This window comes from Girardinichthys multiradiatus, chromosome 2, assembly GCF_021462225.1.
Source record: "Girardinichthys multiradiatus isolate DD_20200921_A chromosome 2, DD_fGirMul_XY1, whole genome shotgun sequence".
NCBI classification, from domain to species: Eukaryota; Metazoa; Chordata; class Actinopteri; order Cyprinodontiformes; family Goodeidae; genus Girardinichthys; species Girardinichthys multiradiatus.
The window spans coordinates 36,918,846-36,932,210 of record NC_061795.1 but is presented as its reverse complement, the minus strand read 5'-3'; the positions used below and the strand labels follow the sequence as shown (position 1 = coordinate 36,932,210).

Sequence of the window (13,365 nt, the reverse complement as noted above, 5' to 3'; positions counted from 1 at the left end):
TGCATTGTTTTTTCCGCCATGGCTTTCACTTGGCTCTTTTACTTCTGGTTAACAGGCTGATCTATGTGGTTGTCACTTTGTTATCTTAAAAGATTATAGTGTAATATTATATTGTATAATGTAAAGTAGTATTGCTAATAAACTTCACATTCTGGAAATTAAAGGATCAAATGTTATTTTCCCACCTCGCTGTACTTCCATCATCCACTTCAACGTAGTTGCGAGGAAAAAAACAACATTCCTTCTATTTACTATTTAAATTGGAAATAAGCGAGAAACGAAGCCTTATCCTGTCTGGTGTGTGGTATCTTCTGAGTTTAATCAAGCTTTATAGAATTATGATAGCAATTAAATATTTTAAAAAAAAAAATTTAAATGTGCACTTTATCTGAAGTGCTATTTATTTGATAAATCTGATAGCTTTTTTATCTGACATTGGCTCACTAGTTACTTTCGTTAAAGGCAATATGCAAGATTGCAAAGCAACTTAGACAGAATGATCAATTATGGACAATATAAAAGGGAGATCATTGCGCTGTGGTGGCTGTTGCGATTAACTGAACGTGGTCGCCCGCCTCATTTCACCTTTCGGCGGCTCCAATGTGACTGCAAAATGATGGAGGTCACTAATGATGGGAAATAACAAATGTAGTTATATTGAGAAGTTTAGAGTTGTTTGATTGGCTGACAGAACATTCAGCCATGTCCTGATTGGTGGTCAAGATGTCATTCAGCTGTAGCCGCGCCCCCCTGACACATCTGTAGTTAGTTGTTGAGCCTCCTGCTGATGATTGTACATGACGCGTCGCTGTGGAAGGAGAGAGGAGCACTTATCTTGCTTTTTAAATGGTTTTTTTTCCAATCATTTTTCAGACTGCCGAGCAGCTATACAGGATTTAAGCAGAACCTGGCAAAATTAACAGTAGCAACACGGTCTGTCAGGTTTTAAAAGACTGCTTGTTTGGGGAAAGTTTGAAACCCAGGCAAAGTTCGGCGGAAAGGTAAGACGGGTTCCCTTCAACTTCTCCCAGCTGTTCACAATCAAGACTGTTTGATACTGAGTGTGCAGTAGTTTGTTGTAACATTTTTTTTCTCTTCTGCTCCGAACTACAGCAGTCAGCATGTCGGGGATGTGTTGCGCTGTGTAAACCAGTTTGACCAGCTTTGCAGGACGTTTCGTCGGCCGCTGTGATTGAATTCCAGGTAAACCGAGGTTTCTCAGCTCCTCCGAAGTGACAGTCGTTAGCCAACAATGGCAGGTCTGAGCAATGTCCACATGAAAACCCTAGAGGACCTGACGCTAGACTCGGGCTACGGGGCGGAGGACTCCTGCAAGTCCCTCAGCCTGTCCTCCTCCAAGTCAAATTCCCTGGCCTTCATGACGAACCCTCACAGGGGGAACTGGTGGTATTACTCTGGCTCTATGAACAGTAGGAACAACAGCTGGGACACCGTCAACACTGTCCTCCCCGAAGACCCGGAGGACATCTTCTCCAAGTGCCACCGCTTACCTGAGCTGGAGGAGTTCCCTTGGACCGAGGAGGAGGTGGCTAGGATACTGCACAAAGTGGCCGAAAGTGGTGGGAGTACTAAGTGGGGCTCTGCATCTGTGTTCTCCCAGGAAGCGGTGAAGCGTCTGTCCGGTCTCCTCCGCAGGGCTCTCATCCGCATCTCCAGAGAGGCCCAGCGGCTCAGCGTCATGCACTGCCGATGCACGCGTTTTGAGGTTCAAAGCGCCATGAGGCTGGTGCTCAGCTGGGCCCTGGCGGACCACTGCGTCTCTGCCACCGTCAAGGCCATCTCGATGTACTGCATGAGCGCAGGTGAGCTGCTGAGGAAGGGCAAGTCTGCCCGCTGCGGCCTCTCTCTCTCCGTGGGGCGATTCTTCCGCTGGATGGTGGACACTCGCATCTCCGTGCGCATCCACGAGTACGCGGCAATCAGCCTGACTGCTTGCATGGAGGCTCTGGTGGAGGAGATAGGGGTCCGGGTGCTAATGGCCGAAAGGGGTCATTCGGGGCCGGATTCGGGGTCAGGATGCGCGCCAATGAGTGCCGAGACCCTGGAGGCGGTTGTGAACAATGATGCCGAGCTGTGGGGAGTCCTGCAACATTATGAGCACCTGATCTGCGGAAAGAACGCCAATGGTAAGCACATTTTAAACTACGTATCTTTGTTTTGCCCAAAGCTGCCCTGAGGTACACAAGGTACAAGAGTGCAGCTCAAAATGTTCGTATTTTAAAGTGAATTTATTTCAGTACTTTTTTCTTAATATATAAAAAAGGAGGGGCTGCATGGTGGCGCAGTTGGTAGCACTGTTGCCTTGCAGCAAGAAGGTCCTGGGTTCGATTCCCAGCCTGGGATCTTTCTGCATGGAGTTTGCATGTTCTCCCCGTGGATGCGTGGGTTCTCACCAGGTACTCTGGCTTCCTCCCACAGTCCAAAGACATGCCTGTTAGGTTAATTGGTCACTCTAAATTGCCCTTAGGTGTATGAATGAGTGTGCTTGGTTGTTTGTGTGTTGCCCTGCGATGGACTGGCGACCTGTCCAGGGTGTACCCCGCCTCCTGCCCATAGACTGCTGGAGATAGGCACCAGCTCCCCGTGACCCACTATGGAATAAGCGGTAGAAAATGACTGACTGACTGATATAAAAAAGGCTTTTTGATGGTCTTATAATGACTTACACAATCATGGAGAGAACTGCTGATTTGAGTGTTCCAGCAAGACAGTCATTGACACCTTCCATTGCAAGGGTAAGCTACAAAAAGTCATTGCTAAGGAAACTGGTGGGTCAGAGGGCTTCATCCAACCATATTAATGGAAGGTTAAATGGAAGGAAAAAGTTTGGTACGAAAAGGTGCACAAGCAACAGGAACTGCAGCCACAAGAAGATTGGAATGCAAAGCCTATTCATAATTTTGGGACAGATTCCCAAGGCGTGGACTGTGACTGGATTCATTGCTTCAAGAAGCACCACACACCAATGGTTTCAAGATAGAGGCAACAACTGTTGCATTCCTTGTTTAGCAACAACTGAACTGTGGACAACTTCAGAGGTGTTTAAACATTCAGGCTCATTTGGCACCTCAGCTGGCCTAAGAGCCCAAATAAAACTTAAATTCAGCTAGGGCAGGTTTACAGAAGCACCTTCCTGATTTTTAAATTTCCTTATGGGGTTATATTTTCAGGCTCTTTCAATTCTACCTCTGTCTGAGATGGAGAAACATTCTCACTGTAACTGTTTTTAAGTAGATAAATGCTAGCCTTTCAGTCAGTGGTTACTTGTAAACAAAACATTAAATGTATACTCTTCTTTTTAATGCTAAAGGGTCTGTAATACTTGTGATGGGCTTGGCTGCAGCTAAGCCCTCAAATGAGACTCTGCTTTGTGCCTTATTCAACCCTAGGCCGGCCCTGTTTACATCTTCCTCTGACATGTTTTGCTGTGCGTTCAGGCATGAGAAAAGTTCACCAGAAACTTTTTACTCTGCCATGAAGTCTCTCTCCTGTGTGCTGGCCACAGCTTTCCACTCTGGCACGGCCCTTTGTATGGAAAAGGTGAACTGTAGCCTGCTGCTGGTTACAATAGCAGCTCTTTGTGAATGAGAGCCTGATGGATTTGTTCCTAATTTGACTTGTCAGAATAGGAAAACAACTGCGCAGGCATATCTGAAGAACAAAGAAAGTATTTTCCCTCTAACCAGCTCCACACAGAGAAGAGAGAACTGCATTCTGTTTTTGGCAACCAAATGTGTCCTCAATTTATTTGAAAAATTGAGAGCTCACGTCACTTGAAACCCAGGCAAAATACTTGTTTGTTGACACAGCCTTGTGTTTACTCCTCTATCCTTCTCTTGCAGCGTTCACCTCCCTGCTTCAAAGTTTAAAGTTCCCTCGCCCTGTGCTCCTTTCCTTCTCTCGCACTAATTCACATCCACCACCACATATGACATGTCCTTATACCTTTTTATTCAAGCTCCAGCTGTGCATCCTGTTCCCTGTCCATCTATTTCCTCCACCCTCGCATCTTTCTCCATCAAAATCCTTTTCTTAGAAATCCAAGTTTTCCAATCCAAGAATACACATAGCACAATTTCCATGACTGTGTTGGCAGTCCAGCGATGAGTTGATTCATGAGCTAGCGCTGGTACAATGTAACAACTCTTTGTTTGTGGTCTACTACTAGCTCCCTGAAGCAGAACTCTTTATTGTGGCACAATGGCCTTTTGTTGTGTGATCATGCAGCTTAGCCCAATACAGAGGGATTGAAAACAAATGCTGGGGAGGCGCATGCACCAGTGTGCATTATAGACAACTGAGAGGGAGAAACTGAGGGATGATTGCCAAAATCTCAGTGGTAGAGTTAGAAGGCAAATCCCTGCTTTGAGAAATGTCTTTATCATAAAGTATAAATGTGGTGCACATATGAAACAGAGGCTTGCATTTAAACATTGCCAGCTGAGTTCAGGCAGCATTTAACTAAAGTTATCTACATGCTTGCACAGTTCTTCAGTTTCCTTAAATTTCAGATTCTGTTCAGCTTCCAGTGGCTTGAACTACTCCATGAGGTATTCCGCTGCAATGTACTGGACTTGACGGTTGCCACATGCTCAAGTTGGCGCTGCTTCATTGCAAAATAGGTCCAGTATTTAACCAGATGTCTTCTGCTTGAGTTTCCTAACTGAACTATTTTGGTGAGTCCAGGTTTTGAGAGGGAAAAAGAACATCTGTGTGTATGTACGTGTGTAATAACTACACGCTATTCTTCTGACCACCCTGGCTTTTTATAGAATCAATACTGACCATGAAAGCCACATACCACTCTACCACCTTACCACCTGTAACTCCACATCCTGAAAGAGGCGCTCAGCAAGCCTATAATGTTGATGATGCCCCCCCAACTAAAAAGATTAAGTACCTATTTAATGCAGATTAGAAAGCCGGGTCATTATTAATTCAAATATTTCTATCTGTTAAATCTCTTACATTTTCCTTGATTTATTTTTGTTTTTCTAAGTTTTTTTTCTGAATGCCTATCCTACATCTGGAACTCTTTAAGTTAGAAATGACTTTGATGGCTCCAAAAACAAAACTGAAAACTCCTTCTCCGTCCTTACCTCCCTCCCCGCCCCTTGTCTTGCCCTCTCAGGCTCAGTCCTGCTTATTGCTCTCACGTCTGGCACAACCCCCACTCTTTTTTTTTTTTTTTTCTCCTTACCATTGAATTTATATTGGGTTCATCTTTATCTGTTTATTTCTTCTTGTCTACTGAGGGTGCATTAGTGGAACTCTGTTGCTCTGTGCCAGGATCTCATTCATTTCTTGTGCACATGTACTCACCCACCCAAGCGCTTTCACATGCACGTACATATTCCTGAAACCAATTTAGTCTTGTTTTGCATGTGTTCAAATGGCTCCTAAGCACTGGTTGGACCCACTACACAATACCACTATACAGCAATTCCATTTTGTCATTCATTTCTTCACACAAGAAACGAGTGAGTTCTCCCCTGTATAATCTGTACTAATCGTACTGTGGGATACATGTCAGTGCACAGTAGAAGCTTCTCTAATGGACAGTGGAAGTAGTTATGCAATCATTGATCTTTTATGACTGACACGAAGATGTCTTTTAAGCTCTGGCTTAGATGGTACAACAATTTTCCAGTTGCAGTCTTGTTTGAGCACTCATCAGCTTTTAAAGATCTGTTCTTAAACCATATTGTGTACTTCTTTTGAGACTAGTAAATTAATAGGAAAAAGTTTAGGTATGCAACTTATCGTGTACAAGCGTATTAACCTTCCAGCGCCACTTTTTACTTGTATTTATTTAGGTTTTGCTGATTAGGGCAATAATATAGCCTATAATAGACTATAATATGAGTGAGTAATAATTTACTCGGCCTTTTCATTGGTTTTTATAGCAGTCAGGTTATTTTAAGATTATCTTTTCCGAGGCACACCTACACAGAAGATTCTTTTGCTCACGAAAAGGAACGTATCATCAGGAATACATTACCAGTCAAAATATTTAGATACACTTTCACACTTAATGGGTCTCTTTTTTTTTAATGACTATTTACATTGTAGATTCTCACCAAAGGTAACAAAACTATGAATAAAGACACGTGGAATTATATAGTAAACAACAAGTATGAAATAATTCTAAAGATTTTTATATTTAAGATTCCACCAAATAGCCACACTTTGATTTCTGCTTTGCTCTCTTGGCATTCTCTCCATGAGCTTCATGAGGTGCTCACCTGAAATGCTTTTCCAAAGATTCTTGAAAGAACTTCCCCGAGTATTATTGAGAGATGACCAAAGGTTAATATTTCAGTCATCACAGGAAAGAGCGACTACTTTAAGGAATCTAAAATATAAAACATATTGAAAGTTCTTTTACAATTTTTTTTTGTTTGCTACATAATTGCATATGCGTTCTTTCAGTTTTGATGCCTTCACTGAGAATCTATGTATAATGTAAAACATCATAAATATAAAGAAAACCATTGAATGAGAAAGGCTTTCTAAAACGTTTGACCAGTAGTGTATGTCAGATGAATGTGTAACTGCTTATTGATGACTAAGAAAAAGTATATAATAAACACATTTGCTCTGTGGCTGTTTTATTCAGCAAATGTCTTTGAGCTCCATGAAATTAAACACAAGAAGGGGGGATTGATTTCTCCTGACCAACCAGAAAACGATTGTCTAGGAAAAACATTTTATCCCAATATTGTGAAATAATTAGAATATTGTACTTAAGGGAAGGAATAACCCAAGACTTGGATGAAAACCCAACAAATGGTAGTTCAAGCAGCATTAACAGTCAGACCAAGACCAATACAGAAACTGTGTTAGTTGTTTATGAGCATCATCAGAAAAGATTTTGTTTTCTTTTACAGATAAGACATAGCAGCATAGTGTTTTCCCTCACTGTGGTTAATTTGAGGGAGACTGGGCTCACCAAGGAGCACTTTTAAATGTCCCTGTAGGGTCCCGGTTAGTTTGGTCTCTAAGCTGCTGCACTTAGACAACGTTTTTTCTGACTTGTTTCATTTCAGTGGATAAATTGCAATTAAAATCTTCACATTCTGAACATAAATTTGAGCTGGAGACTTTGCTGTCGCTCTTTTTGTCATGGGTGCCCTGATGCTTGACTCTAGCATTCCAGACATAAGGTCAATACCCTTCAATAGTTTTCAGCAATGTTCTCAGCTGCCTTGTTCTTGCTTTTTTTATTTAAACCTGCCTGTCTCTCTGTCTGCAGTACAATTACAGGTCCTTCTCAAAATATTAGCATATTGTGATAAAGTTAATTATTTTCCATAATGTCATGAGGAAAATTTAACATTCATATATTTTAGATTCATTGCACACTAACTGAAATATTTCAGGTCTTTTATTGTCTTAATACGGATGATTTTGGCATACAGCTCATGAAAACCCAAAATTCCTATCTCACAAAATTAGCATATCATTAAAAGGGTCTCTAAACGAGCTATGAACCTAATCATCTGAATCAACGAGTTAACTCTAAACACCTGCAAAAGATTCCTGAGGCCTTTAAAACTCCCAGCCTGGTTTATCACTCAAAACCCCAATCATGGGTAAGACTGCCGACCTGACTGCTGTCCAGAAGGCCACTATTGACACCCTCAAGCAAGAGGGTAAGACACAGAAAGAAATTTTTGAACGAATAGGCTGTTCCCAGAGTGCTGTATCAAGGCACCTCAGTGGGAAGTCTGTGGGAAGGAAAAAGTGTGGCAGAAAACGCTGCACAACGAGAAGAGGTGACCGGACCCTGAGGAAGATTGTGGAGAAGGGCCGATTCCAGACCTTGGGGGACCTGCGGAAGCAGTGGACTGAGTCTGGAGTAGAAACATCCAGAGCCACCGTGCACAGGCGTGTGCAGGAAATGGGCTACAGGTGCCGCATTCCCCAGACCTGGGCTACAGAGAAGCAGCACTGGACTGTTGCTCAGTGGTCCAAAGTACTTTTTTCGGATGAAAGCAAATTCTGCATGTCATTCGGAAATCAAGGTGCCAGAGTCTGGAGGAAGACTGGGGAGAAGGAAATGCCAAAATGCCAGAAGTCCAGTGTCAAGTACCCACAGTCAGTGATGGTCTGGGGTGCCGTGTCAGCTGCTGGTGTTGGTCCACTGTGTTTTATCAAGGGCAGGGTCAATGCAGCTAGCTATCAGGAGATTTTGGAGCACTTCGTGCTTCCATCTGCTGAAAAGCTTTATGGAGATGAAGATTTCGTTTTTCAGCACGACCTGGCACCTGCTCACAGTGCCAAAACCACTGGTAAATGGTTTACTGACCATGGTATCACTGTGCTAAATTGGCCTGCCAACTCTCCTGACCTGAACCCCATAGAGAATCTGTGGGATATTGTGAAGAGAACGTTGAGAGACTCAAGACCCAACACTCTGGATGAGCTAAAGGCCAGTATCGAAGCATCCTGGGCCTCCATAAGACCTCAGCAGTGCCACAGGCTGATTGCCTCCACGCCACGCCGCATTGAAGCAGTCATTTCTGCAAAAGGATTCCCGACCAAGTATTGAGTGCATAACTGTACATGATTATTTGAAGGTTGACGTTTTTTGTATTAAAAACACTTTTCTTTTATTGGTCGGATGAAATATGCTAATTTTGTGAGATAGGAATTTTGGGTTTTCATGAGCTGTATGCCAAAATCATCCGTATTAAGACAATAAAAGACCTGAAATATTTCAGTTAGTGTGCAATGAATCTAAAATATATGAATGTTAAATTTTCATCATGACATTATGGAAAATAATGAACTTTATCACAATATGCTAATATTTTGAGAAGGACCTGTATTTAAGTTACTAGATCGATATAATTGTAAATAAAACCTTCTTAAATTGATTGCGTTCTTTAAGTATAATTATGCATCTTCATAATTTAATACAGATTTGTGTAGATCTATCTCTAAAAGCAAAAGTCAGTTTTAAGTAAAAACTTTTTTTCATTTGCAAAATGCAATATTCTATTACTTTTTAAAGGTGGCTTAGGGTGAGCTGAAAAAAAAACATGATTTGCTGCTCAGTATTTCCCTAAATATGTATTTAGCCCAGAAAGGGGCGTGGGAACCGTGGGCAGAAGGTTGTAGTGAAAGAGCCCAGAACTGTGGTCACACAAATGGGAAAAGCAGCACTCAGAAAAAAACAAAAAAACAAAACACTCCCTGTTTCACAAACCTGGAGGCTGATCAATTACAGTTTTGGAGTGATGTGTGTAGAGATGACTTTATTGGGGAAATCTTGAGAATCTGCACCCTGGAGAAATGAATTTACCATGTCAACATTTTGCCTGATTACCATGAAAAAGTGTGACCGCACTTTGCAGGCCAGTGTTCAAAGGCAAAAACATGTCTAGGTTTAGTGAATAACAAAGGTTAATCCGTCACTAGACAGTACAGTTTGTTTGTGGTTAAGCAAGTGACAACTTTATGTTAGGGGTGCATGGATCACCCCAGGCTATTCACAGATATGGTTGTGCCGCTGTTTGCACTGGCTTCTTGACTGGTGCCAGCTGTAAAAACACGGCCCCATTAGATCAGTGGTGTGCACATGTGTTTGAATGTACTCGTCTTTGGGAGCTTAGGTTTGTTTTTGTGGGCAGCAGCCATTCTTGTAAAACCATGAGTAATGGTTTGATATATATGACACCACAAAGTATTTGTCTGGTTTCTACCCTCTAATACAGGTTGCATAGTCTGACTTTAAAAAAATCAAGTTGATAATCATTTTAACTGATTTTTGCCTTCCCCACCTGTAGCTGTTTTTATATTTTCTTCAGATTTAATACATGAGATGTGTTTTGAGTTTCAGCAATTCTCCTGCTATGTCATTACACCACCATGAGTCATTCTGCTTAAGAATTACCCACTGATGTGCAGGGAGAGAGCAAACAGAGCAAAGAATAACAGATGTTAGAGAAAAAAACTGTGAAGTTACAAAGATTTGGACATAGTGGACTGTAAATCTTATACATGTGCATTTAAGTCTTGTGGAGGTTTCATTAAATATCTGCCCAGAGAGAACTTCAGACCTCTGATAGACTTCAAACTTCCATGGCTTACTTGCCCTGGAACATGTTTCTTAGGTGTGGCACATGGATTACCACAGATCCTTGATTGTTGCTCTTAAGAGAATCTGACTTGCATGCTGAGTTGCAGCCCAATTAGCTAATGTGGGAAGCAGAAAGACTGACTGATGGATGGCTGGAATCCTGTATTGGCACAGTGCATTGTTTTAATGATTGCAGTAGTTTAAAGGAGCCACAGTGTATCCCACCATCCCAGGATGTAGTCTGGTTTATTGTCCAAACTGCCTGTCTGTGTTGATGCTATGGATCAGTCGGAGACATGTTGTAACCAGTTGGACTTTATTACTACTGTTATATAAACTGTTTAAATTCATTTTTATTGGATTAATATATATTAAAATTGCAGTTCATAAATACTCGTACTCGTTGTCTTTCGCTTCCCCCCGCGGCCAGGTCGCCCAAGGCGTTCCCAGGCCAGTCGAGAGACATAGTCCCTCCAGTGTGTTCTGGGCCGTCCCCTGGGCCTCCTCCCGGTGGGACGTGCCTCGTACACCTCCTGAGGAAGGCATCGGTATAGATGCCCGAGCCAACTGGTTCCTCGAAGTGGAGGAGTAGTGGCTCTACTTCGAGCCCCTCCCAGATGGTCGAGCTCCTCACCGTGTCTCTAAGGGAGTGCCCGGCCACCCTACAGAGGAAGCTCATTTCAGCCGCTTGTATCTGGGATCTTGTTCTTTAGATCATGACCCAAAGTTCATGGCCATAGGTGAGGGTAGGAACGTAGATCGACCGGTAAATCGAGAGCTTCGCTTTTCGGCTCAGCTCTTACCACAGTGGACTGGCACAGCGCCCCCATTACTGCAGCAGCCGCACCGATCCGTCTGTCGATCTCCCGCTCTATTCTTCCCTCACTCTTGAACAAGACCTCAAGATACTTGAACTCCTCCACTTGAGGCAGGAACTCCCCTCCCTAAATATTTCTCATCTATTTACTTGCACACACAATTGAAAGAACCATCATGCACATATATTTGGTTAGTTTGTTTAAAATGGAAAAGCTCAAATCATGATTATTGTTGATTCTGGAGATTAAAAATGTTAAAACCTAAACTAAGTAACCTGGATATATTTTGTGTAAGGCCATGGTTCTCAAACTACCAAAGAAGTACCTCTGGTGGTACCCTTTTTTTTTTTTTTCAATTGTATAAAGAAATAATCTAATAACAAATTAACTGTGATGTACAGCTGGTAGACACAATTAGCCAGAAAGATGAGTTGTTCAAGGCTTTAGATTTTTCTTTTGTTAGAAAGTTCTCAAAAAAGGCAGCAGGTAACATTTTGCTATTCCTAAGTGGATAGTGGCAAATGAGGAACAAGCACTAAAGGCTAGTAATTCGGCTTTTTTTACTTCTGAAGTTGGAACTTTGGTCTGGGAATGACATCACACTAGTCATAGCTATGTTCGAGTTCCAAGTTTGTAAATTACTGGGATTTGCTAATTGATATGCTAGAAGACCTGCTACAATTAGTAATACAAGCTAATAGCAATTTATTTCTCTGCAATTTGTACTTTCAAACTTTATTTACATGTTCCGTATTGGAGGTTGCACAGCATGTTGTGATGCCAACAGACACAAATTGTCCAAAGAGCAAATAAGCAGTTCATACTTAAGCTGTTACCTGTTTTTTATTATGTACGACAGCCATATTGGATTTAAAGATTGGGGTTAGTGTAAACCTCTAACTTTTGCACCTGTAACACAAACTTGACCCATTTTTTCAAACTTGAAGCTTGGGCATTTCAACTTCTTAGAATAAATGTATATATCAATTTGCACAACATGATTGTTTTGAAGGATGTGGTTTATTTAAGTATTCGCCAAGTTCTGTTGTGCTGTTGGGTTTTCAGAATGGTGGTACTTGGAAAACTTATTTTAGCCAATTTGCGGAAGTGCTCTTCAGCAAACCTTCAAAACCTCTGTGGATAATGTTTGACTAAAGACAATTCTTGTAATATGCTCTCAGTAGCTAAAACCAAAGAGCAGACTCATTGTGTTCTGCAAGTCTTATATGTGCCATTCAGAAAATCTCTTAACTATAACTCACTAATGAACTATTGTGAACTAACATTTTTCAAGAAATTCAGTCTTCTGCATAGTCAAACATAGAACCCTTCAAATGTGGTAATTCAGATAAACATGTCTCTTTTCTTCCAAGCAGGTCTTCAACTCATGTTCAATTGGTATTTGATTAATCTATCAAGATTTTTTCCCCTATTAGTTCATTAGTCGAATGTCATTTTAAATTTTTTATTCTTTCTGTGGATGCACCTTCTGTTCTTGGAACCAGATTCAAAACCGCGGTATGTTGGCTTTTATTTTTATAGTCTTTGTTGTTGTTTAGCACCATCAGCGAATTGCTTAAGTTTTACTTCCATGCTGAAAAGCATTATGAGCTGTAACACAAAGAAAGATGTCATCCAATGCATGCTGTTCTCCTCTGTATGATAGCACTAGAAACTGAAATGTTATTGCTGACATGCAGACCAAAGGCTGGGAAAGCTTGTTTACTTTTAGAATGACCCAAACACATTGTGTTAACATCTCAGTGCTTATGTTTCTTTTAACCATAACTTTGGTCGCAAACATTTACACACCTTATTTTGTATGTGAAAAATCTAGAGGAATGACAGGGGGGCATCATGGGTGACCTAGAACTGCTTTTATATTCCATAAGTAAAATTCCATTTTTGTAGAACTTAGAAATGCTTAACAGGTGTTTTAATAAAAGGTTATTTTGCCAGAATTATCTTCTTTTACACCGTTTAACAAAGCTCCTTGTTATACACTTGCACTGTTCATTAAGCATTTTTTTTATCATCTACACATCAATTACATATTGGGGGCAATGTGTGCTACAGCAAACAATAAATGTCCTCAACATGGCCTACAAAAACTACAGCCTTTGTAAGAAAACATCTGGCAACAGCCTCGAACCTCTCAAAGTTTACTTAGAGATGGTTAGATTAAGTTGCATGATTTGCCAAAAAGGACACACAAACAATACTGCATTCAGTCTTTTCTTCCAAAGAGTCCACTGATCTCATGAATGGTAAACTATGAGGTCTTTGTAATGTGGTCAAACCCTAAAACCCAACAAAACAATCTTTTTCCTTGTTTTTTTACCAGAGGAAAACATACCAATCATCACAGTTTAGGTTAGTAATTGTCCACTTGTACTGCTTTCACTGTGTTTGTGCTCTAGCCTAACTGAAGAAAGGCAT

The 13,365-nt window shown here is 41.3% G+C and overlaps 1 protein-coding gene across 1 annotated transcript in view; it reads left to right on the top strand.

Moving 5' to 3' along the window:
* The first annotated feature begins 498 nt into the window (after positions 1 to 498).
* The window catches only part of abtb2b (ankyrin repeat and BTB (POZ) domain containing 2b), a 61,024-nt gene continuing 48,157 nt past the window's right edge, over positions 499 to 13,365 (top strand). The window contains exons 1-2 of the mRNA XM_047354425.1: positions 499 to 1,001; positions 1,114 to 2,147. Coding sequence (XP_047210381.1) covers positions 1,253 to 2,147 — 895 coding nt within the window. The 5' untranslated portion in view covers positions 499 to 1,001; positions 1,114 to 1,252. The remainder of the gene's footprint in view (positions 1,002 to 1,113; positions 2,148 to 13,365) is intronic.